This window comes from Salvelinus fontinalis, chromosome 23 (genome assembly GCF_029448725.1).
Source record: "Salvelinus fontinalis isolate EN_2023a chromosome 23, ASM2944872v1, whole genome shotgun sequence".
NCBI classification, from domain to species: domain Eukaryota; kingdom Metazoa; phylum Chordata; class Actinopteri; order Salmoniformes; family Salmonidae; genus Salvelinus; species Salvelinus fontinalis.
In genome coordinates, this window is record NC_074687.1 from 780,835 (window position 1) to 806,079 (window position 25,245).

The 25,245-nt window shown below is 44.2% G+C and overlaps 1 protein-coding gene across 2 annotated transcripts in view; it reads left to right on the forward strand.

The window, feature by feature from the left end:
• The window catches only part of xrcc5 (X-ray repair complementing defective repair in Chinese hamster cells 5), a 76,667-nt gene extending 62,681 nt beyond the window's left edge, over positions 1-13,986 (forward strand). For both annotated transcript variants that reach the window (XM_055877519.1, XM_055877520.1), the window contains 4 exons: positions 8,348-8,444; positions 8,528-8,595; positions 13,067-13,141; positions 13,273-13,986. In XM_055877519.1, coding sequence (XP_055733494.1) covers positions 8,348-8,444; positions 8,528-8,595; positions 13,067-13,141; positions 13,273-13,287 — 255 coding nt within the window. In that variant the 3' untranslated portion in view covers positions 13,288-13,986. The remainder of the gene's footprint in view (positions 1-8,347; positions 8,445-8,527; positions 8,596-13,066; positions 13,142-13,272) is intronic.
• The last annotated feature ends 11,259 nt before the right edge of the window (positions 13,987-25,245 follow it).

The following is a 25,245-nucleotide window of genomic DNA, read 5'->3' on the forward strand; positions in this document are numbered from 1 at the left end:
AGGTAGGTAGGTAGGTGTGTAGGTAGATAGGTAATGCAGATGTCCTATTGTAACTCCCTCTCCTGTAGGTAGGTAGGTGTGTAGGTAGGTAGGTAATGCAGATCTCCTATTGTAACTCCCTCTCCTGTAGGTAGGTAGGTAGGTAGGTGTGTAGGTAGATAGGTAATGCAGATCTCCTATTGTAACTCCATCTCCTGTAGGTAGGTAGGTAGGTAGGTGTGTAGGTAGATAGGTAATGCAGATCTCCTATTGTAACTCCATCTCCTGTAGGTAGGTAGGTGTGTAGGTAGGTAGGTAATGCAGATCTCCTATTGTAACTCCCTCTCCTGTAGGTAGGTAGGTAGGTAGGTGTGTAGGTAGATAGGTAATGCAGATCTCCTATTGTAACTCCCTCTCCTGTAGGTAGGTAGGTAGATAGGTAATGCAGATCTCCTATTGTAACTCCATCTCCTGTAGGTAGGTGTGTAGGTAGATAGGTAATGCAGATGTCCTATTGTAACTCCCTCTCCTGTAGGTAGGTAGGTGTGTAGGTAGGTAGGTAATGCAGATCTCCTATTGTAACTCCCTCTCCTGTAGGTAGGTAGGTAGATAGGTAATGCAGATCTCCTATTGTAACTCCCTCTCCTGTAGGTAGGTAGGTAGGTAGGTAGATAGGTAATGCAGATCTCCTATTGTAACTCCCTCTCCTGTAGGTAGGTAGGTAGGTAGGTGTGTAGGTAGATAGGTAATGCAGATCTCCTATTGTAACTCCATCTCCTGTAGGTAGGTAGGTAGGTAGGTAGGTGTGTAGGTAGATAGGTAATGCAGATCTCCTATTGTAACTCCATCTCCTGTAGGTAGGTAGGTGTGTAGGTAGGTAGGTAATGCAGATCTCCTATTGTAACTCCCTCTCCTGTAGGTAGGTAGGTAGGTAGGTGTGTAGGTAGATAGGTAATGCAGATCTCCTATTGTAACTCCATCTCCTGTAGGTAGGTAGGTAGGTAGATAGGTAATGCAGATCTCCTATTGTAACTCCATCTCCTGTAGGTAGGTGTGTAGGTAGATAGGTAATGCAGATGTCCTATTGTAACTCCATCTCCTGTAGGTAGGTAGGTGTGTAGGTAGGTAGGTAATGCAGATCTCCTATTGTAACTCCCTCTCCTGTAGGTAGGTAGGTAGGTAGGTAGATAGGTAATGCAGATCTCCTATTGTAACTCCCTCTCCTGTAGGTAGGTAGGTAGGTAGGTAGGTGTGTAGGTGTGTAGGTAGATAGGTAATGCAGATCTCCTATTGTAACTCCCTCTCCTGTAGGTAGGTAGGTAGGTAGGTAGGTAGGTAGGTGTGTAGGTAGATAGGTAATGCAGATCTCCTATTGTAACTCCATCTCCTGTAGGTAGGTAGGTGTGTAGGTAGATAGGTAATGCAGATCTCCTATTGTAACTCCCTCTCCTGTAGGTAGGTAGGTAGGTAGGTGTGTAGGTAGATAGGTAATGCAGATGTCCTATTGTAACTCCCTCTCCTGTAGGTAGGTAGGTGTGTAGGTAGATAGGTAATGCAGATGTCCTATTGTAACTCCCTCTCCTGTAGGTAGGTAGGTAGGTGTGTAGGTAGATAGGTAATGCAGATCTCCTATTGTAACTCCATCTCCTGAAGGTAGGTAGGTAGGTAGGTAGGTGTGTAGGTAGATAGGTAATGCAGATGTCCTATTGTAACTCCCTCTCCTGTAGGTAGGTAGGTAGGTAGGTAGGTGTGTAGGTAGATAGGTAATGCAGATCTCCTATTGTAACTCCATCTCCTGTAGGTAGGTAGGTAGGTAGGTAGGTAGGTAGGTAGGTAGGTAGGTAGGTAGGTAGGTGTGTAGGTAGATAGGTAATGCAGATCTCCTATTGTAACTCCATCTCCTGTAGGTAGGTAGGTGTGTAGGTAGATAGGTAATGCAGATCTCCTATTGTAACTCCATCTCCTGTAGGTAGGTAGGTAGGTAGATAGGTAATGCAGATGTCCTATTGTAACTCCATCTCCTGTAGGTAGGTGTGTAGGTAGATAGGTAATGCAGATGTCCTATTGTAACTCCATCTCCTGTAGGTAGGTAGGTGTGTAGGTAGGTAGGTAATGCAGATCTCCTATTGTAACTCCCTCTCCTGTAGGTAGGTAGGTGTGTAGGTAGATAGGTAATGCAGATCTCCTATTGTAACTCCATCTCCTGTAGGTAGGTAGGTAGGTAGGTAGATAGGTAATGCAGATCTCCTATTGTAACTCCATCTCCTGTAGGTAGGTGTGTAGGTAGATAGGTAATGCAGATGTCCTATTGTAACTCCATCTCCTGTAGGTAGGTAGGTGTGTAGGTAGGTAGGTAATGCAGATCTCCTATTGTAACTCCATCTCCTGTAGGTAGGTAGGTGTGTAGGTAGATAGGTAATGCAGATCTCCTATTGTAACTCCATCTCCTGTAGGTAGGTGTGTAGGTAGGTAGGTAATGCAGATCTCCTATTGTAACTCCATCTCCTGTAGGTAGGTGTGTAGGTAGATAGGTAATGCAGATGTCCTATTGTAACTCCATCTCCTGTAGGTAGGTAGGTGTGTAGGTAGGTAGGTAATGCAGATCTCCTATTGTAACTCCATCTCCTGTAGGTAGGTAGGTGTGTAGGTAGGTAGGTAATGCAGATCTCCTATTGTAACTCCATCTCCTGTAGGTAGGTGTGTAGGTAGATAGGTAATGCAGATCTCCTATTGTAACTCCCTCTCCTGTAGGTAGGTAGATAGGTAGATAGGTAATGCAGATCTCCTATTGTAACTCCATCTCCTGTAGGTAGGTAGGTAGGTAGATAGGTAATGCAGATCTCCTATTGTAACTCCATCTCCTGTAGGTAGGTGTGTAGGTAGATAGGTAATGCAGATGTCCTATTGTAACTCCATCTCCTGTAGGTAGGTAGGTGTGTAGGTAGGTAGGTAATGCAGATCTCCTATTGTAACTCCATCTCCTGTAGGTAGGTAGGTGTGTAGGTAGATAGGTAATGCAGATCTCCTATTGTAACTCCATCTCCTGTAGGTAGGTAGGTAGGTAGGTAGGTAATGCAGATCTCCTATTGTAACTCCCTCTCCTGTAGGTAGGTAGGTAGGTAGGTGTGTAGGTAGATAGGTAATGCAGATCTCCTATTGTAACTCCATCTCCTGTAGGTAGGTAGGTGTGTAGGTAGATAGGTAATGCAGATCTCCTATTGTAACTCCCTCTCCTGTAGGTAGGTAGGTAGGTAGGTGTGTAGGTAGATAGGTAATGCAGATGTCCTATTGTAACTCCCTCTCCTGTAGGTAGGTAGGTGTGTAGGTAGATAGGTAATGCAGATGTCCTATTGTAACTCCCTCTCCTGTAGGTAGGTAGGTAGGTAGGTAGGTAGGTAGGTGTGTAGGTAGATAGGTAATGCAGATCTCCTATTGTAACTCCATCTCCTGTAGGTAGGTAGGTAGGTGTGTAGGTAGATAGGTAATGCAGATGTCCTATTGTAACTCCCTCTCCTGTAGGTAGGTAGGTAGGTAGGTGTGTAGGTAGATAGGTAATGCAGATCTCCTATTGTAACTCCATCTCCTGTAGGTAGGTAGGTAGGTAGGTAGGTAGGTGTGTAGGTAGATAGGTAATGCAGATCTCCTATTGTAACTCCATCTCCTGTAGGTAGGTAGGTGTGTAGGTAGGTAGGTAATGCAGATCTCCTATTGTAACTCCCTCTCCTGTAGGTAGGTAGGTAGGTAGGTAGATAGGTAATGCAGATCTCCTATTGTAACTCCATCTCCTGTAGGTAGGTAGGTAGGTAGATAGGTAATGCAGATCTCCTATTGTAACTCCATCTCCTGTAGGTAGGTGTGTAGGTAGATAGGTAATGCAGATGTCCTATTGTAACTCCATCTCCTGTAGGTAGGTAGGTGTGTAGGTAGGTAGGTAATGCAGATCTCCTATTGTAACTCCATCTCCTGTAGGTAGGTGTGTAGGTAGATAGGTAATGCAGATCTCCTATTGTAACTCCCTCTCCTGTAGGTAGGTAGGTAGGTAGGTAGATAGGTAATGCAGATCTCCTATTGTAACTCCCTCTCCTGTAGGTAGGTAGGTAGGTAGGTGTGTAGGTAGATAGGTAATGCAGATCTCCTATTGTAACTCCCTCTCCTGTAGGTAGGTAGGTAGGTAGGTAGGTAGGTAGGTGTGTAGGTAGATAGGTAATGCAGATCTCCTATTGTAACTCCATCTCCTGTAGGTAGGTAGGTGTGTAGGTAGATAGGTAATGCAGATCTCCTATTGTAACTCCCTCTCCTGTAGGTAGGTAGGTGTGTAGGTAGATAGGTAATGCAGATCTCCTATTGTAACTCCATCTCCTGTAGGTAGGTGTGTAGGTAGATAGGTAATGCAGATGTCCTATTGTAACTCCCTCTCCTGTAGGTAGGTAGGTGTGTAGGTAGATAGGTAATGCAGATGTCCTATTGTAACTCCCTCTCCTGTAGGTAGGTAGGTAGGTGTGTAGGTAGATAGGTAATGCAGATCTCCTATTGTAACTCCATCTCCTGAAGGTAGGTAGGTAGGTAGGTAGGTGTTTAGGTAGATAGGTAATGCAGATGTCCTATTGTAACTCCCTCTCCTGTAGGTAGGTAGGTAGGTAGGTAGGTGTGTAGGTAGATAGGTAATGCAGATCTCCTATTGTAACTCCATCTCCTGTAGGTAGGTAGGTAGGTAGGTAGGTAGGTAGGTAGGTAGGTAGGTAGGTGTGTAGGTAGATAGGTAATGCAGATCTCCTATTGTAACTCCATCTCCTGTAGGTAGGTAGGTAGGTAGGTAGGTAGATAGGTAATGCAGATCTCCTATTGTAACTCCATCTCCTGTAGGTAGGTAGGTGTGTAGGTAGATAGGTAATGCAGATCTCCTATTGTAACTCCATCTCCTGTAGGTAGGTAGGTAGGTAGATAGGTAATGCAGATGTCCTATTGTAACTCCATCTCCTGTAGGTAGGTGTGTAGGTAGATAGGTAATGCAGATGTCCTATTGTAACTCCATCTCCTGTAGGTAGGTAGGTAGGTAGGTAGGTAGGTAGATAGGTAATGCAGATCTCCTATTGTAACTCCCTCTCCTGTAGGTAGGTAGGTAGGTAGGTAGGTGTGTAGGTAGATAGGTAATGCAGATCTCCTATTGTAACTCCCTCTCCTGTAGGTAGGTGTGTAGGTAGATAGGTAATGCAGATCTCCTATTGTAACTCCCTCTCCTGTAGGTAGGTAGGTAGGTAGGTGTGTAGGTAGATAGGTAATGCAGATCTCCTATTGTAACTCCCTCTCCTGTAGGTAGGTAGGTAGGTAGGTGTGTAGGTAGATAGGTAATGCAGATCTCCTATTGTAACTCCATCTCCTGTAGGTAGGTAGGTGTGTAGGTAGATAGGTAATGCAGATCTCCTATTGTAACTCCCTCTCCTGTAGGTAGGTAGGTAGGTAGGTGTGTAGGTAGATAGGTAATGCAGATGTCCTATTGTAACTCCCTCTCCTGTAGGTAGGTAGGTGTGTAGGTAGATAGGTAATGCAGATGTCCTATTGTAACTCCCTCTCCTGTAGGTAGGTAGGTAGGTAGGTGTGTAGGTAGATAGGTAATGCAGATCTCCTATTGTAACTCCATCTCCTGTAGGTAGGTAGGTAGGTAGGTAGGTGTGTAGGTAGATAGGTAATGCAGATGTCCTATTGTAACTCCCTCTCCTGTAGGTAGGTAGGTAGGTAGGTAGGTGTGTAGGTAGATAGGTAATGCAGATCTCCTATTGTAACTCCATCTCCTGTAGGTAGGTAGGTGTGTAGGTAGATAGGTAATGCAGATCTCCTATTGTAACTCCCTCTCCTGTAGGTAGGTAGGTAGGTAGATAGGTAATGCAGATCTCCTATTGTAACTCCATCTCCTGTAGGTAGGTAGGTAGGTAGATAGGTAATGCAGATCTCCTATTGTAACTCCATCTCCTGTAGGTAGGTAGGTAGGTAGGTAGATAGGTAATGCAGATCTCCTATTGTAACTCCCTCTCCTGTAGGTAGGTAGGTAGGTAGGTGTGTAGGTAGATAGGTAATGCAGATCTCCTATTGTAACTCCATCTCCTGTAGGTAGGTAGGTAGGTAGGTAGGTGTGTAGGTAGATAGGTAATGCAGATCTCCTATTGTAACTCCATCTCCTGTAGGTAGGTAGGTGTGTAGGTAGATAGGTAATGCAGATCTCCTATTGTAACTCCCTCTCCTGTAGGTAGGTAGGTAGGTAGGTAGATAGGTAATGCAGATCTCCTATTGTAACTCCATCTCCTGTAGGTAGGTAGGTAGGTAGATAGGTAATGCAGATCTCCTATTGTAACTCCATCTCCTGTAGGTAGGTGTGTAGGTAGATAGGTAATGCAGATGTCCTATTGTAACTCCATCTCCTGTAGGTAGGTAGGTAGGTAGGTAGATAGGTAATGCAGATCTCCTATTGTAACTCCATCTCCTGTAGGTAGGTAGGTGTGTAGGTAGGTAGGTAATGCAGATCTCCTATTGTAACTCCCTCTCCTGTAGGTAGGTAGGTAGATAGGTAATGCAGATCTCCTATTGTAACTCCCTCTCCTGTAGGTAGGTAGGTAGGTAGGTAGGTGTGTAGGTAGATAGGTAATGCAGATGTCCTATTGTAACTCCATCTCCTGTAGGTAGGTAGGTAGGTAGGTAGATAGGTAATGCAGATCTCCTATTGTAACTCCCTCTCCTGTAGGTAGGTAGGTAGGTAGGTGTGTAGGTAGATAGGTAATGCAGATCTCCTATTGTAACTCCCTCTCCTGTAGGTAGGTAGGTAGGTAGGTAGGTAGGTAGGTAGGTGTGTAGGTAGATAGGTAATGCAGATCTCCTATTGTAACTCCATCTCCTGTAGGTAGGTAGGTGTGTAGGTAGATAGGTAATGCAGATCTCCTATTGTAACTCCCTCTCCTGTAGGTAGGTAGGTAGGTAGGTGTGTAGGTAGATAGGTAATGCAGATGTCCTATTGTAACTCCCTCTCCTGTAGGTAGGTAGGTGTGTAGGTAGATAGGTAATGCAGATGTCCTATTGTAACTCCCTCTCCTGTAGGTAGGTAGGTAGGTGTGTAGGTAGATAGGTAATGCAGATCTCCTATTGTAACTCCATCTCCTGAAGGTAGGTAGGTAGGTAGGTAGGTGTGTAGGTAGATAGGTAATGCAGATGTCCTATTGTAACTCCCTCTCCTGTAGGTAGGTAGGTAGGTAGGTAGGTGTGTAGGTAGATAGGTAATGCAGATCTCCTATTGTAACTCCCTCTCCTGTAGGTAGGTAGGTAGGTAGGTAGGTAGGTAGATAGGTAATGCAGATCTCCTATTGTAACTCCCTCTCCTGTAGGTAGGTAGGTAGGTAGGTAGGTAGGTAGGTAGGTAGGTAGATAGGTAATGCAGATCTCCTATTGTAACTCCCTCTCCTGTAGGTAGGTAGGTAGGTAGGTGTGTAGGTAGATAGGTAATGCAGATCTCCTATTGTAACTCCATCTCCTGTAGGTAGGTAGGTAGGTAGGTAGGTAGGTGTGTAGGTAGATAGGTAATGCAGATCTCCTATTGTAACTCCATCTCCTGTAGGTAGGTAGGTAGGTGTGTAGGTAGGTAGGTAATGCAGATCTCCTATTGTAACTCCCTCTCCTGTAGGTAGGTAGGTAGGTAGGTAGATAGGTAATGCAGATCTCCTATTGTAACTCCATCTCCTGTAGGTAGGTGTGTAGGTAGATAGGTAATGCAGATGTCCTATTGTAACTCCATCTCCTGTAGGTAGGTAGGTGTGTAGGTAGGTAGGTAATGCAGATCTCCTATTGTAACTCCCTCTCCTGTAGGTAGGTAGGTAGGTAGGTAGGTGTGTAGGTAGATAGGTAATGCAGATCTCCTATTGTAACTCCCTCTCCTGTAGGTAGGTAGGTAGGTAGGTAGATAGGTAATGCAGATCTCCTATTGTAACTCCATCTCCTGTAGGTAGGTAGGTAGGTAGATAGGTAATGCAGATCTCCTATTGTAACTCCATCTCCTGTAGGTAGGTGTGTAGGTAGATAGGTAATGCAGATGTCCTATTGTAACTCCATCTCCTGTAGGTAGGTAGGTGTGTAGGTAGATAGGTAATGCAGATGTCCTATTGTAACTCCCTCTCCTGTAGGTAGGTAGGTAGGTAGGTAGGTAGGTAGGTAGGTAGGTAGGTAGGTAGGTAGGTGTGTAGGTAGATAGGTAATGCAGATCTCCTATTGTAACTCCCTCTCCTGTAGGTAGGTAGGTAGGTAGGTAGGTAGGTAGGTAGGTAGGTAGGTAGGTAGGTAGGTGTGTAGGTAGATAGGTAATGCAGATCTCCTATTGTAACTCTTTCTTCAGGTTGGGAATGCTGATCACTACAACAGCTACATCCAGTCTCTGAAGACCAGTATTCCTGTTAGAGGCCTTCAGGAATTCTGGGACATGCTAGTCCAAGGTACAACAGCAGGCCTCATGTTAACGCTCTTCATTAAAGCAGCGTTCTGTGAGCAGGTTATTAATTGTGGTATTGATTAACAGATGCCCTGACTCTGATCAACAAGGACGAAGTTGAAGGGAGCACGTTCTCCAGTCATGATGCCAAGCAGGTACAGCAGAACCAGCTACCTGCCTCCTGGGTGACCAGGCCTTAGAAGGGTTCATTGAAGTAAACAGAATATATAAACATAAATATATAAACACATAAATATAAAGGCAACAGACCCACATAAATATAAAGGTAACAGACCCACATAAATATAAAGGCAACAGACCCACATAAATATAAAGGCAACAGACCCACATAAATATAAAGGCAACAGACCCACATAAATATAAAGGCAACAGACCCACATAAATATAAAGGCAACAGACCCACATAAATATAAAGGCAACAGACCCACATAAATATAAAGGTAACAGACCCACATAAATATAAAGGCAACAGACCCACATAAATATAAAGGCAACAGACCCACATAAATATAAAGGCAACAGACCCACATAAATATAAAGGCAACAGACCCACATAAATATAAAGGCAACAGACCCACATAAATATAAAGGCAACAGACCCACATAAATATAAAGGCAACAGACCCACATAAATATAAAGGCAACAGACCCACATAAATATAAAGGCAACAGACCCACATAAATATAAAGGTAACAGACCCACATAAATATAAAGGCAACAAACCCACATAAATATAAAGGCAACAAACCCACATAAATATAAAGGCAACAGACCCACATAAATATAAAGGCAACAGACCCACATAAATATAAAGGCAACAGACCCACATAAATATAAAGGCAACAGACCCACATAAATATAAAGGCAACAAACCCACATAAATATAAAGGTAACAGACCCACATAAATATAAAGGCAACAGACCCACATAAATATAAAGGCAACAGACCCACATAAATATAAAGGCAACAGACCCACATAAATATAAAGGCAACAGACCCACATAAATATAAAGGCAACAGACCCACATAAATATAAAGGCAACAAACCCACATAAATATAAAGGCAACAGACCCACATAAATATAAAGGCAACAGACCCACATAAATATAAAGGCAACAGACCCACATAAATATAAAGGTAACAGACCCACATAAATATAAAGGCAACAGACCCACATAAATATAAAGGCAACAGACCCACATAAATATAAAGGCAACAAACCCACATAAATATAAAGGCAACAGACCCACATAAATATAAAGGCAACAGACCCACATAAATATAAAGGCAACAGACCCACATAAATATAAAGGCAACAGACCCACATAAATATAAAGGCAACAGACCCACATAAATATAAAGGTAACAGACCCACATAAATATAAAGGCAACAGACCCACATAAATATAAAGGCAACAGACCCACATAAATATAAAGGCAACAAACCCACATAAATATAAAGGCAACAAACCCACATAAATATAAAGGCAACAGACCCACATAAATATAAAGGCAACAGACCCACATAAATATAAAGGCAACAGACCCACATAAATATAAAGGCAACAAACCCACATAAATATAAAGGCAACAGACCCACATAAATATAAAGGCAACAGACCCACATAAATATAAAGGCAACAGACCCACATAAATATAAAGGCAACAGACCCACATAAATATAAAGGCAACAGACCCACATAAATATAAAGGTAACAGACCCACGTAAATATAAAGGCAACAGACCCACGTAAATATAAAGGCAACAGACCCACGTAAATATAAAGGCAACAGACCCACGTAAATATAAAGGCAACAGACCCACGTAAATATAAAGGCAACAGACCCACGTAAATATAAAGGCAACAGACCCACGTAAATATAAAGGCAACAGACCCACGTAAATATAAAGGCAACAGACCCACGTAAATATAAAGGCAACAGACCCACGTAAATATAAAGGCAACAGACCCACGTAAATATAAAGGCAACAGACCCACGTAAATATAAAGGCAACAGACCCACGTAAATATAAAGGCAACAGACCCACGTAAATATAAAGGCAACAGACCCACATAAATATAAAGGCAACAGACCCACATAAATATAAAGGCAACAGACCCACATAAATATAAAGGCAACAGACCCACATAAATATAAAGGCAACAGACCCACGTAAATATAAAGGCAACAGACCCACGTAAATATAAAGGCAACAGACCCACGTAAATATAAAGGCAACAGACCCACGTAAATATAAAGGCAACAGACCCACGTAAATATAAAGGCAACAGACCCACGTAAATATAAAGGCAACAGACCCACGTAAATATAAAGGCAACAGACCCACGTAAATATAAAGGCAACAGACCCACGTAAATATAAAGGCAACAGACCCACGTAAATATAAAGGCAACAGACCCACGTAAATATAAAGGCAACAGACCCACGTAAATATAAAGGCAACAGACCCACGTAAATATAAAGGCAACAGACCCACGTAAATATAAAGGCAACAGACCCACGTAAATATAAAGGCAACAGACCCACGTAAATATAAAGGCAACAGACCCACGTAAATATAAAGGCAACAGACCCACGTAAATATAAAGGCAACAGACCCACGTAAATATAAAGGCAACAGACCCACGTAAATATAAAGGCAACAGACCCACGTAAATATAAAGGCAACAGACCCACATAAATATAAAGGCAACAGACCCACATAAATATAAAGGCAACAGACCCACATAAATATAAAGGCAACAGACCCACATAAATATAAAGGCAACAGACCCACATAAATATAAAGGCAACAGACCCACATAAATATAAAGGCAACAGACCCACATAAATATAAAGGCAACAGACCCACATAAATATAAAGGCAACAGACCCACATAAATATAAAGGCAACAGACCCACATAAATATAAAGGCAACAGACCCACATAAATATAAAGGCAACAGACCCACATAAATATAAAGGCAACAGACCCACATAAATATAAAGGCAACAGACCCACATAAATATAAAGGCAACAGACCCACATAAATATAAAGGCAACAGACCCACATAAATATAAAGGCAACAGACCCACATAAATATAAAGGCAACAGACCCACATAAATATAAAGGCAACAGACCCACATAAATATAAAGGCAACAGACCCACATAAATATAAAGGCAACAGACCCACATAAATATAAAGGCAACAGACCCACATAAATATAAAGGCAACAGACCCACATAAATATAAAGGTAACAGACCCACATAAATATAAAGGTAACATGTAAAGTGTTGGTTTCATCAACTGAAATAAAAGATCACAGACATTTTTCCATTCTCACAAAAAGCTGATTTCTCTCAAATGTGTTTACATCCCTGTTAGTGAGCATTTCTCCTTTGCCAAGATAATCCATCCACCTGACAGGTGTGGCATATCAAGAATCTGATTAAACAGCATGATCATTACACACCTTGTGTGTATAAAAGGCCACTCTACAAAGTACAATGCCACAGATGTCTCAAGTTTTGAGGGAGCGTGCAATTGGCATGCTTACTGCAAGAATGTCCAACAGAGCTGTTGCCATAGAATTTAATGTTAATTTCTCTACCATAAGCCACCTCCAACTCATTTTAGAGTATTTGGCCTCAACCGCAGACCACGTGTAACCACGCCAGCCCAGGACCTCCACATCCTGCTTCCTCACCTGTGGGATCGTCTGAAGGGGGGTGCTGAGGAGTATTTTTGTCTGTAATAAAGACATTTCAGTATATCTGAGTGGTTAGAATATGACGAGAAGTTGTCCAGTCCTTGTTCAGTATATCTGAGTGGTTAGAATATGACGAGAAGTTGTCCAGTCCTTGTTCAGTATATCTGAGTGGTTAGAATATGACGAGAAGTTGTCCAGTCCTTGTTCAGTATATCTGAGTGGTTAGAATATGACGAGAAGTTGTCCAGTCCTTGTTCAGTATATCTGAGTGGTTAGAATATGACGAGAAGTTGTCCAGTCCTTGTTCAGTATATCTGAGTGGTTAGAATATGACGAGAAGTTGTCCAGTCCTTGTTCAGTATATCTGAGTGGTTAGAATATGACGAGAAGTTGTCCAGTCCTTGTTCAGTATATCTGAGTGGTTAGAATATGACGAGAAGTTGTCCAGTCCTTGTTCAGTATATCTGAGTGGTTAGAATATGACGAGAAGTTGTCCAGTCCTTGTTCAGTATATCTGAGTGGTTAGAATATGACGAGAAGTTGTCCAGTCCTTGTTCAGTATATCTGAGTGGTTAGAATATGACGAGAAGTTGTCCAGTCCTTGTTCAGTATATCTGAGTGGTTAGAATATGACGAGAAGTTGTCCAGTCCTTGTTCAGTATATCTGAGTGGTTAGAATATGACGAGAAGTTGTCCAGTCCTTGTTCAGTATATCTGAGTGGTTAGAATATGACGAGAAGTTGTCCAGTCCTTGTTCAGTATATCTGAGTGGTTAGAATATGACGAGAAGTTGTCCAGTCCTTGTTCAGTATATCTGAGTGGTTAGAATATGACGAGAAGTTGTCCAGTCCTAATTCCTGATTGAAGCCCGTCTCTGTCCTTAGTTCCTGACTGCAGAGGAGAAGAAAGAGGAGGTAGTAGCAGCTGTGGTGGACGATACAGGAGATGTGGACGACTTGGTGAGCGTTAACCTTTTGTGTTTACATTTACAGGGAGAAAGTGTGTTGGTGGGGGTTGGTGGCTACACATCTACAAGATCAACAGTTGTATCTGTGACTTCTCTACCATGGTTCTTCTCCTCTCCCTACAGCTGGACATGATGTGATGTAGAAGACAACTGGGTTGAGGAGTGGAGGATGAAGGAAACGTGACCAAACAGATTCAACTGTCCATCTGCCACCTGGAGTTAACGGCATACTTCGGGATTTTGACAATTTATTGACTTCTCCAGAGTCAGATGAATACCATGTAGATGCCATTTTTATGTCTCTGTATCCAGTATGAAGGAAGTCAGAGGTAATGCTAGCTGATATCATATACAGCGCCTTCGGAAAGTATTCAGACCCCTTAGCTTTTTCCACTTGTTGTTACGTTACAGCTTTATTCTAAAATTGATTATATTGTTGTCTTTCCTCGTCAATCTACACACAATACCCCCTACTGACATCACAATACCCCCTACTGACATCACAATACCCCCTACTGACATCACAATACCCCCTACTGACATCACAATACCCCCTACTGACATCACAATACCCCATACTGACATCACAATAGCCCATACTGACATCACAATAGCCCATACTGACATCACAATACCCCCTACTGACATCACAATACCCCCCACTGACATCACAATACCCCCTACTGACATCACAATACCCCCTACTGACATCACAATACCCCCTACTGACATCACAATACCCCCTACTGACATCACAATACCCCATAATGACAAAGCAAAAACAGGTTTTTAAGAAATTTTGGCAAATGTATTAAAAATAAAAACGTATCACATTTATGTAAGTATTCAGTACTTTGTTGAAGCACCTTTGACAGCCATTACAGCCTCGAATCAAAGTGTATTTGTCACATGCCCCGAATACAACAGGTGTAGACCTTACAGTGAAATGCTTACTTACAAGCACTTAACCAACAATGCAGATTTAATTTTTAAAAAGACCACATTTGAAAAATAAATTAAGTAAAAAATAATTAAAGAGCAGCAGTAAAATAACAATAGCAAGGCTATATACAGGGGGTACCGGTACAGAGTTGGTAATTGAGGTAATATGTACATGTAGGTAAAGTTATTAAAGTGACTTATGCATAGATAATAAACAGAGTAGCAGCAGCTTAAAATAGGGGTCTGGGTAGCCCTTTGATTAGCTGTTCAGGAGTCTTATGGCTTCGGGGTAGAATCTGTTAAGAAGCCATTTGGACCTAGACTTGGTGCTCCGGTACCGCTTGCTGTGCAGTAGAAGAGAGAACAGGCTATGACTAGGGTGGCTGGAGTCTTTGACAATTCTTCGGGCCTTCCTCTGACACCGCCTGGTATAGAGGTCCTGGATGGCAGGAAGCTTGGCTCCAGTGATGTACTGGGCCGTACACACTACCCTCTAGTGCCTGGCGGTCGGAGACCGAGCAGTTTGCCGTACCAGGCAGTGACGCAACCAGGAAGGATGCTCTCGATGGGGCAGTTGTAGAACCTTTTGAGGATCTTAGGACCCATGCCAAATCTTTTCAGTCTCCTGAGGGGGAATAGGTTTTGGGTATGACGCTACAAGCTTGGCACACCTGTATTTGGGGAGTTTCGCCCATTCTTCTCTGCAGATCATCTCAAGCTCTGTCAGGTTGGATGGGGAGCGTCACTGCACAGCTATTTTCAGGACTCTCCAGAGATGTTCCATCAGGTTCAAGTCCGGGCTCTGGCTGGGCCACTCGGACATTCACAGACTTGTCCTGAAGCCACTCCTGCGTTGTCTTGGCTGTGTGCTTAGGGTCGTTGTCCTGTTGGAAGGGGAACCTTCGCCCCAGTCTGATGTCCTGAGCCCTCTGGAGCAGGTTTTCATCAAGGATCTCTCTGTACTTTGCTCTGTTCATCTTTCCCTCGATCCTGACTAGTCTCCCAGTCGCTGCAGCTAAAAAACTCCACAGCATGATGCTGCCCCCACCATGCTTCACCGTAGGGATGGTGCCAGGTTTCCTCCAGACGTGATGCTTGGCACTCAGGCCAAAGAGTTCAATCTTGGTTTCATCAGACCAGATAATCTTCTTTCTCATGGTCTGAGAGTCTTTAGGTTCCTTTACTGAGGAGTGGCTTCCGTCTGGCCATTCTACCATAAAGACCTGATTGATGGAGTGCTGCAGATGGCTGTCCTTCTGGAAGGTTCTCCCATCTCCACAGAGGAACTTTGGAGCTCTGTCAGAGTGACCATTGGGTTCTTGTTTACCTCCCTGACCAAGGCCCTTCTCCCCACGATTGCTCAGTTTGGCCGGGCGGCCAGCTCTGGGAAGAGTCTTGGTGGTTCCAACCTTCTTCCATTTCAGAATGATGGAGGCCACTGTGTTGTTGGGGACCTTCAATGCTGCAGATGTTTTGGTACCCTTCCCCAGATCTGTGCCTCGGCACAATCCTGTTCTGGAGCTCTACGGACAAATCCTTCGACCTCATGGCTTGTTTTTTTATTTAACAAGTCAGTTAAGAACTTTCTTATTTACAATGACGGACTAGGAACGGTGGGTTAACTGCCTTGTTCAGGGGCAGAACGACAGATTTTTATCTTGTCAGCTCAGGGATTTGATCTAGCAACCTTTTGGTTACTGGCCCAATGCTCTAACCACTAGGCCACCTGCTGGTTACTGGTCCAACGCTCTAACCACTAGGCTACCTGCTGGTTACTAGTCCAACGCTCTAACCACTAGGCTACCTGCTGGTTACTGGTCCAACGCTCTAACCACTAGGCTACCTGCTGGTTACTGGCCCAATGCTCTAACCACTAGGCTACCTGCTGGTTACTGGCCCAATGCCCTAACCACTAGGCTACCTGCTGGTTACTGGCCCAATGCTCTAACCACTAGGCTACCTGCTGGTTACTGGCCCAATGCCCTAACCACTAGACTACCTGCTAGTTACTGGCCCAACACTCTAACCACTAGACTACCTGCTGATTACTGGCCCAACGCTCTAACCACTAGGCCATCTGCTGGTTACTAGTCCAACGCTCTAACCACTAGGCTACCTGCTGGTTACTGGCCCAACGCTCTAACCACTAGGCCATCTGCTGGTTACTAGTCCAACGCTCTAACCACTAGGCTACCTGCTGGTTACTGGTCCAACGCTCTAACCACTAGACTACCTGCTGGTTACTAGTCCAACGCTCTAACCACTAGGCTACCTGCTGGTTACTAGTCCAACGCTCTAACCACTAGACTACCTGCTGGTTACTAGTCCAACGCTCTAACCACTAGGCTACCTGCTGGTTACTAGTCCAACGCTCTAACCACTAGGCTACCTGCTGGTTACTAGTCCAACGTTCTAACCACTAGGCTACCTGCTGGTTACTGGCCCAACGCTCTAACCACTAGGCCACCTGCTGGTTACTGGCCAAATGCTCTAACCACTAGACCGGGGAAGTAGATCGACCTGGACACCATTTATCTGACTGGGGAAGTAGATCGACCTGGACACCATTTATCTGGAGCAGTACGTCAAAATTGGTCTCTGTATGGCTCTACGTTGTCAACTTGGTTTAATGATTTGTCTCTGTATGGCTCTACGTTGTCAACTTGGTTTAAATGATTTGTCTCTGTATGGCTCTGCCTTGTCAACTTGGTTTAATGATTTGTCTCTGTATGGCTCTGCCTTGTCAACTTGGTTTAATGATTTGTCTCTGTATGGCTCTACGTTGTCAACTTGGTTTAAATGATTTGTCTCTGTTATGGCTCTGCCTTGTCAACTTGGTTTAATGATTTGTCTCTGTATGGCTCTACGTTGTCAACTTGGTTTAATGATTTGTCTCTGTATGGCTCTACGTTGTCAACTTGGTTTAATGATTTGTCTCTGTATGGCTCTACGTTGTCAACTTGGTTTAAATGATTTGTCTCTGTATGGCTCTACGTTGTCAACTTGGTTTAATGATTTGTCTCTGTATGGCTCTGCCTTGTCAACTTGGTTTAATGATTTGTCTCTGTATGGCTCTACGTTGTCAACTTGGTTTAATGATTTGTCTCTGTATGGCTCTACGTTGTCAACTTGGTTTAATGATTTGTCTCTGTATGGCTCTGCCTTGTCAACTTGGTTTAATGATTTGTCTCTGTATGGCTCTGCCTTGTCAACTTGGTTTAATGATTTGTCTCTGTATGGCTCTGCCTTGTCAACTTGGTTTAATGATTTGTCTCTGTATGGCTCTGCCTTGTCAACTTGGTTTAATGATTTGTCTCTGTATGGCTCTGCCTTGTCAACTTGGTTTAATGATTTGTCTCTGTATGGCTCTGCCTTGTCAACTTGGTTTAATGATTTGTCTCTGTATGGCTCTGCCTTGTCAACTTGGTTTAATGATTTGATCTGAACCAGTGTTATAACTGCCCCACAATGACACTAGTGCTCTACTGTCCCACTGGCTTTCTGAAGAGTACTTACATTTCTTTAATAAATTCTTTAACCAAAATATAGAATGTATACATGAATACATTATTCAGCAAAGTCCACTCGAACACAAACATCACTGAATTAGCTTAAAGAGCATGAGGCCTAAATTCAATCAGATCAAGTGTTAACTGGCAGCCGCGTGGCTGATGTGTTGAAGGTGGAACTGGCAGCCGCGTGGCTGATGTGTTGAAGGTGGAACTGGCAGCCGCGTGGCTGATGTGTTGAAGGTGTTAACTGGCAGCCGCGTGGCTGATGTGTTGAAGGTGTTAACTGGCAGCCGCGTGGCTGATGTGTTGAAGGTGGAACTGGCAGCCGCGTGGCTGATGTGTTGAAGGTGTTAACTGGCAGCCGCGTGGCTGATGTGTTGAAGGTGTTAACTGGCAGCCGCGTGGCTGATGTGTTGAAGGTGTTAACTGGCAGCCGCGTGGCTGATGTGTTGAAGGTGTTAACTGGCAGCCGCGTGGCTGATGTGTTGAAGGTGTTAACTGGCAGCCGCGTGGCTGATGTGTTGAAGGTGTTAACTGGCAGCCGCGTGGATGATGTGTTGAAGGTGTTAACTGGCAGCCGCGTGGATGATGTGTTGAAGGTGTTAACTGGCAGCCGCGTGGCTGATGTGTTGAAGGTGTTAACTGGCAGCCGCGTGGCTGATGTGTTGAAGGTGTTAACTGGCAGCCGCGTGGCTGATGTGTTGAAGGTGTTAACTGGCAGCCGCGTGGCTGATGTGTTGAAGGTGTTAACTGGCAGCCGCGTGGATGATGTGTTGAAGGTGTTAACTGGCAGCCGCGTGGCTGATGTGTTGAAGGTGTTAACTGGCAGCCGCGTGGCTGATGTGTTGAAGGTGTTAACTGGCAGCCGCGTGGCTGATGTGTTGAAGGTGTTAACTGGCAGCCGCGTGGCTGATGTGTTGAAGGTGGAACTGGCAGCCGCGTGGCTGATGTGTTGAAGGTGTTAACTGGCAGCCGCGTGGCTGATGTGTTGAAGGTGTTAACTGGCAGCCGCGTGGCTGATGTGTTGAAGGTGTTAACTGGCAGCCGCGTGGCTGATGTGTTGAAGGTGGAACTGGCAGCCGCGTGGCTGATGTGTTGAAGGTGTTAACTGTGCTGAGCCGTCAAATCGGTGAGCAGCTGCTCTTTGTCACGAAGCCACACCCACCCAATTTGTTAGAAATTCAGAAATGTATGGCTCCATAGAAATAATGATTGAGATGATCCCCATCTCACGTTCCAGTGTTTCAACTTGAAGGCTTGCGTGGGATTTCTCAATGCAACATACTTCCTCACTTACATTTACATGTACATTTTAGTCATTTAGCAGACGCTCTTATCCAGAGCGACTTACAGTAGAGTGCATACATTTTATTACATTTTACATACTGAGACAAGGATATCCCTACCGGCCAAACCCTCCCTAACCCGGGCGACGCTATGCCAATTGTGCGTCGCCCCCCGGACCTCCCGGTTGCGGCCGGCTGCGACAGAGCCTGGGCCTGGGAGCGAACCCAGAGACTCTGGTGGCGCAGTTAGCCCTAGACCACTGCGCCACCCGGGAGGCCCACTTCACGGTCTTATTTTCGTGGACAGATTTTGGGTGGAGTAAGCGCCTCTTCCACGTTCCCCTAACCTTGTACGCTTCAAATAGGACAACTAAAACCCCCTTCATCTTATTCTCTTAATAACCTGCGGTGGAAATTCTCCTAACCTTGTACGCTTCAAACAGGACAACTAAAACCCCCTTTTCTTAACATTATTCTCTTAAAAACCTGCGGTGGAAATTCTCCTAACCTTGTACGCTTCAAACAGGACAACTAAAACCCCCTTTTCTTAACATTATTCTCTTAATAACCTGCGGTGGAAATTCTCCTAACCTGGTACAAAAAAAGGTCATAGCTCTATCGAAGTGGCCTGTTTTTTTAGGTAATCTCGGCCCATACAGTACATTCAGAAAGTATTCAGAGAGCTCGAATTCAAGCCCCTTGGGTGCTGCCGTAGAGTGCCATTAGAAGTGCCCATCCAAGAAGACTCGATGTCATTGGTCACAGATAAAATGTCGTCCAATCACATACAGTGGGGAGAACAAGTATTTGATACACTGCCAATTTTTGCAGGTTTTCCTACTTGCAAAGCATGTAGAGGTCTGTAATTTTTTTTATCATAGCTACACTTCAACTGTGAGAGATGGAATCTAAAACAAAAATCCAGAAAATCACATTGTATGATTTTTAAGTAATTCATTTGCATTTTATTGCATGACATAAGTATTTGATCACCTACCAACCAGTAAGAATTCCGTCTCTCACAGACCTGTTAGTTCTTTTTTAAGAGGCCCTCCTGTTCTCCACTCATTACCTGTATTAACTGCACCTGTTTGAACTCGTTACCTGTATAAAAGACACCTGTCCACACACTCAATCAAACAGACTCCAACCTCTCCACAATGGCCAAGACCAGAGAGCTGTGTAAGGACATCAGGGATAAAATTGTAGACCTGCACAAGGCTGGGATGGGCTACAGGACAATAGGCAAGCAGCTTGGTGAGAAGGCAACAACCGTTGGCGCAATTATTAGAAAATGGAAGAAGTTCAAGATGACGGTCAATCACCCTCGGTCTGGGGTTCCATGATCCAAGACCAGCTCAGTTAATCCCTCCCATTGTGACAATGACTGGTAAATGATCTAAGACCAGCTCAGTTAATCCCTCCCATTGTGACAATGACTGGTAAATGATCCAAGACCAGCTCAATTAATCCCTCCCATTGTGACAATAAGTCGTCATAATGCTGCATCAAATGTACATGATCTTAGGGGCTTTGGCAAACACAATGTAAGTAACTTCATTTATGTACCTCTAATTGCACCGAATACATCTGTTTATCCTACAGCTATTGTAAGCAGTAATCTTGAGCCTATAAACCAGAGTTACACTGTTACCACTGAGGCGGTGTGCAATAGTAGGAAGACCACCTTCGCTGCAACCCTTCTAATGTAGTGTACCCTTCGCTGCAACCCTTCTAATGTAGTGTACCCTGCACGCACAACCCGTGTGGAATTCCTGCTCTCTGGCAGCGTTTGGAACTGCCGATCTGCGGTCAAGAACACAGAGTTCATCTCAGCCTATGCTTCCCTTCGGTCCCTTGCCTTTTTGGCCCTGACGGAGACATGGATCACCCCAGAGAACACTGCTACTCCATCTGCTCTCTCTCTCTTATGTTTCCTCTCATAGTCCGAGAGCATCTGGTCGTCGCGGTGGTGGCACAGGTCTACTCCTTTCTCCTAACTGGAGATCTTCTCTTTTCTCTCTCACCTGTCCATCTCCTCATTGAATTGAATTTCATGCTGTCACTGTCACTTGTCCACTTTAACACTGTTGTCTTTATCGCCACCAGGTGCCCTTAGAGAGTTCCTCAAGGTGCTTGATAAATTGACAAGCTCATTTCCTGACGACGGCTCATCTTTGTACTGGGTGATTTCAACTTCCCGACATCTGCCTTCCATTAATGTCTTTCTACCCTTTTCTTTTTGACCTCACCCTTCCCCAGTCCCCTCCCACTCAATGTAGCAACTACTTGCCTGTGGAAAACTACATAAGTGAAGTAGCTACTCTTAGCAAGCAAGTAGCAAACCTACATAAGCTACTGGGGAACCCACACCCACCTACTTTTTATTTTTCTTCCACCCCAGTAGCTGGACGCCGCTCTGGTCTGGTGGAAGTTTCACCGCCGTGTTGTCCACAGCCGACTGGCCGGTGCTCAGCAGGGTTCCATCCCCTAAGGGTTCTCCCCCTTCCCTGGAGAACGGAGCTGATCTCGACCCAACCAACCAGCCATGGAGGTACATCACTCGCCGTGGAAGTCGAAGAAGGTGTCCTCTGGAAACAGGGGTCTCCATGGAGATGTTGAGCCCGGAACTGACACAGACCAGAAACAGCTTGCCGCCCTGGATACAGAGGTTCCGGCACCTTCGTCAATGGTGGCTTCCCAATCAAGATCGGATCCGGAGGTACCTGCATCTTCATCCTCGGCTCTGTCTCCCTCTCTGGTGGCTTCTTCCTCAGGTTCAGATCCTCGAAGCTCCCAGCCTCACCAGACCGTGAGGCTGCCTGAGAGACCGGCCCATTCAACATCACCAGCTGTCATCATAGGCAGCTCTATGGTGAGAAACAACTCTGTCCACAAGGCAAAAATCCTGTTCTACCCAGGAGCACGAGTACAGGAGTACAAGGCTGCTTCCGACTGTTCTACCCAGGAGCACGAGTACAGGAGTACAAGGCTGCTTCCGACTGTTCCACCCAGGAGCACGAGTACAGGAGTACAAGGCTGCTTCCGACTGTTCCACCCAGGAGCACGAGTACAGGAGTACAAGGCTGCTTCCGACTGTTCTACCCAGGAGCACGAGTACAGGAGTACAAGGCTGCTTCCGACTGTTCCACCCAGGAGCACGAGTACAGGAGTACAAGGCTGCTTCCGACTGTTCCACCCAGGAGCACGAGTACAGGAGTACAAGGCTGCTTCCGACTGTTCCACCCAGGAGCACGAGTACAGGAGTACAAGGCTGCTTCCGACTGTTCCACCCAGGAGCACGAGTACAGGAGTACAAGGCTGCTTCCGAGTACCACAGATGCCGGGAGGTGACACTGTCGTAGCCCATGTGGGGTCAAACGACATCATGAGGGCTAGCTCAGAACATTTGAAAATGGATTTTAAAGAACTGATTTTAGCATTAAAAGACTCCAAAAAACGGGCAATAATTTCAGGTTCAGTACCATCGTTGGGCCGCGGGTGTGAAAGATCCAGCAGACTGCTGGCATTACACATCTGGCTAAAAGACTACTGTAGCTCTGCTTGAGTCACTTTTATAGATAACTTTGACACCTTCTGGAAACAGAAGATACTCTACAGGAATGACAGAGTCCATCCAAATCATCATGGCTCCTGGACTCTGTCCACGCATTTCAAGGCTGCGTTGAAACAATGACTGGTAAATGATCCAGGACCAGCTCAGTTAATCCCTCCCATTGTGACAATGAGTCATCATAATGCTGCATCAAATGTACATGATCTTAGGGGCTTTGGCAAACACAATGTAAGTAACTTCATTTATGTACCTCTAATTGCACCGAATACATCTGTTTATCCTACAGCTATTGTAAGCAGTAATCTTGAGCCTATAAACCAGAGATAAAATAAAAAAATAAGCAAAGAGAAACGACAGTCCATCATTACTTTAAGCCATGAAGGTCAGTCAATACGGAACATTTCAATAACTTTTTTACGTTTCTTCAAGTGCAGTCGCAAAAACCATCGAGCGCTATGATGAAACTGTCTCTCATGAGGACCACCACAGGAATGGAAGACACAGAGTTACCTCTGCTGCAGAGGATAAGTTCATTAGAGTTAACAGCCTCAGAAATTGCAGCCCAAATAAATGCTTCACAGAGTTCAAGTAACAGACACATCTCAACATCAACTGTTCAGAGACAACGTGAATCAGGCCTTCATGGTAGAATTGCTGCAAAGAAACCAATACTAAAGGACACCGATAAGAAGAAGAGACTTTCTTGGGACAAAAAACACGAGCAATGGACATTAGACCGGTGGAAATCTGTCCTTTGGTCTGATGAGTCCAAATTTGAGATGTTTGGTTCAAACCGCCGTGTCTTTGTGAGACGCAGAGTAGGTGAACGGATGATCTCCACATGTGTGGTTCCCACCGTGAAGCATGGAGGAGGAGGTGTGATGGAACAGGTGTTGTCTTCTATATGAATCCTTATAGAGCAGGTGTTGTCTATTCTATATGAGTCCTTATGGAGCAGGTGTTGTCTATTCTATATGAGTCCTTATGGACCAGGTGTTCTCTATTCTAAATGAGTCCTTATGGAGCAGGTGTTGTCTTCTATATGAGTCCTTATGGAGCAGGTGTTGTCTATTCTATATGAGTCCTTATGGACCAGGTGTTCTCTATTCTAAATGAGTCCTTATGGAGCAGGTGTTGTCTTCTATATGAGTCCTTATGGACCAGGTGTTGTCTATTCTATATGAGTCCTTATGGACCAGGTGTTCTCTATTCTAAATGAGTCCTTATGGAGCAGGTGTTGTCTATTCTATATGAGTCCTTATGGAGCAGGTGTTGTCTTCTATATGAGTCCTTATGGAGCAGGTGTCTTCTATATGAGTCCTTATGGACCAGGTGTTGTCTATTCTATATGAGTCCTTATGGAGCAGGTGTTGTCTATTCTATATGAGTCCTTATGGAGCAGGTGTTGTCTATTCTATATGAGTCCTTATGGAGCAGGTGTTGTCTATTCTATATGAGTCCTTATGGAGCAGGTGTTGTCTATTCTATATGAGTCCTTATGGAGCAGGTGTTGTCTATTCTATATGAGTCCTTATGGAGCAGGTGTTCTCTATTCTAAATGAGTCCTTATGGAGCAGGTGTTGTCTATTCTATATGAGTCCTTATGGAGCAGGTGTTGTCTTCTATATGAGTCCTTATGGAGCAGGTGTTGTCTTCTATATGAGTCCTTATGGAGCAGGTGTTGTCTTCTATATGAGTCCTTATGGAGCAGGTGTTGTCTATTCTATATGAGTCCTTATGGAGCAGGTGTTGTCTATTCTATATGAGTCCTTATGGAGCAGGTGTTGTCTATTCTATATGAGTCCTTATGGAGCAGGTGTTGTCTATTCTATATGAGTCCTTATGGACCAGGTGTTGTCTTCTATATGAGTCCTTATGGAGCAGGTGTTGTCTATTCTATATGAGTCCTTATGGAGCAGGTGTTGTCTATTCTATATGAGTCCTTATGGAGCAGGTGTTGTCTATTCTATATGAGTCCTTATGGAGCAGGTGTTGTCTATTCTATATGAGTCCTTATGGAGCAGGTGTTGTCTATTCTATATGAGTCCTTATGGACCAGGTGTTGTCTATTCTAAATGAGTCCTTATGGAGCAGGTGTTGTCTATTCTATATAAGTCCTTATGGAGCAGGTGTTGTCTATTCTATATGAGTCCTTATGGAGCAGGTGTTGTCTATTCTATATGAGTCCTTATGGAGCAGGTGTTGTCTATTCTATATGAGTCCTTATGGAGCAGGTGTTGTCTATTCTATATGAGTCCTTATGGACCAGGTGTTGTCTATTCTAAATGAGTCCTTATGGAGCAGGTGTTGTCTATTCTATATGAGTCCTTATGGACCAGGTGTTCTCTATTCTAAATGAGTCCTTATGGAGCAGGTGTTCTCTATTCTATATGAGTCCTTATGGAGCAGGTGTTGTCTATTCTATATGAGTCCTTATGGAGCAGGTGTTGTCTATTCTATATGAGTCCTTATGGAGCAGGTGTTGTCTATTCTATATGAGTCCTTATGGACCAGGTGTTGTCTATTCTAAATGAGTCCTTATGGAGCAGGTGTTGTCTATTCTATATGAGTCCTTATGGACCAGGTGTTCTCTATTCTAAATGAGTCCTTATGGAGCAGGTGTTCTCTATTCTATATGAGTCCTTATGGAGCAGGTGTTCTCTATTCTATATGAGTCCTTATGGAGCAGGTGTTGTCTATTCTATATGAGTCCTTATGGAGCAGGTGTTGTCTATTCTATATGAGTCCTTATGGACCAGGTGTTGTCTATTCTAAATGA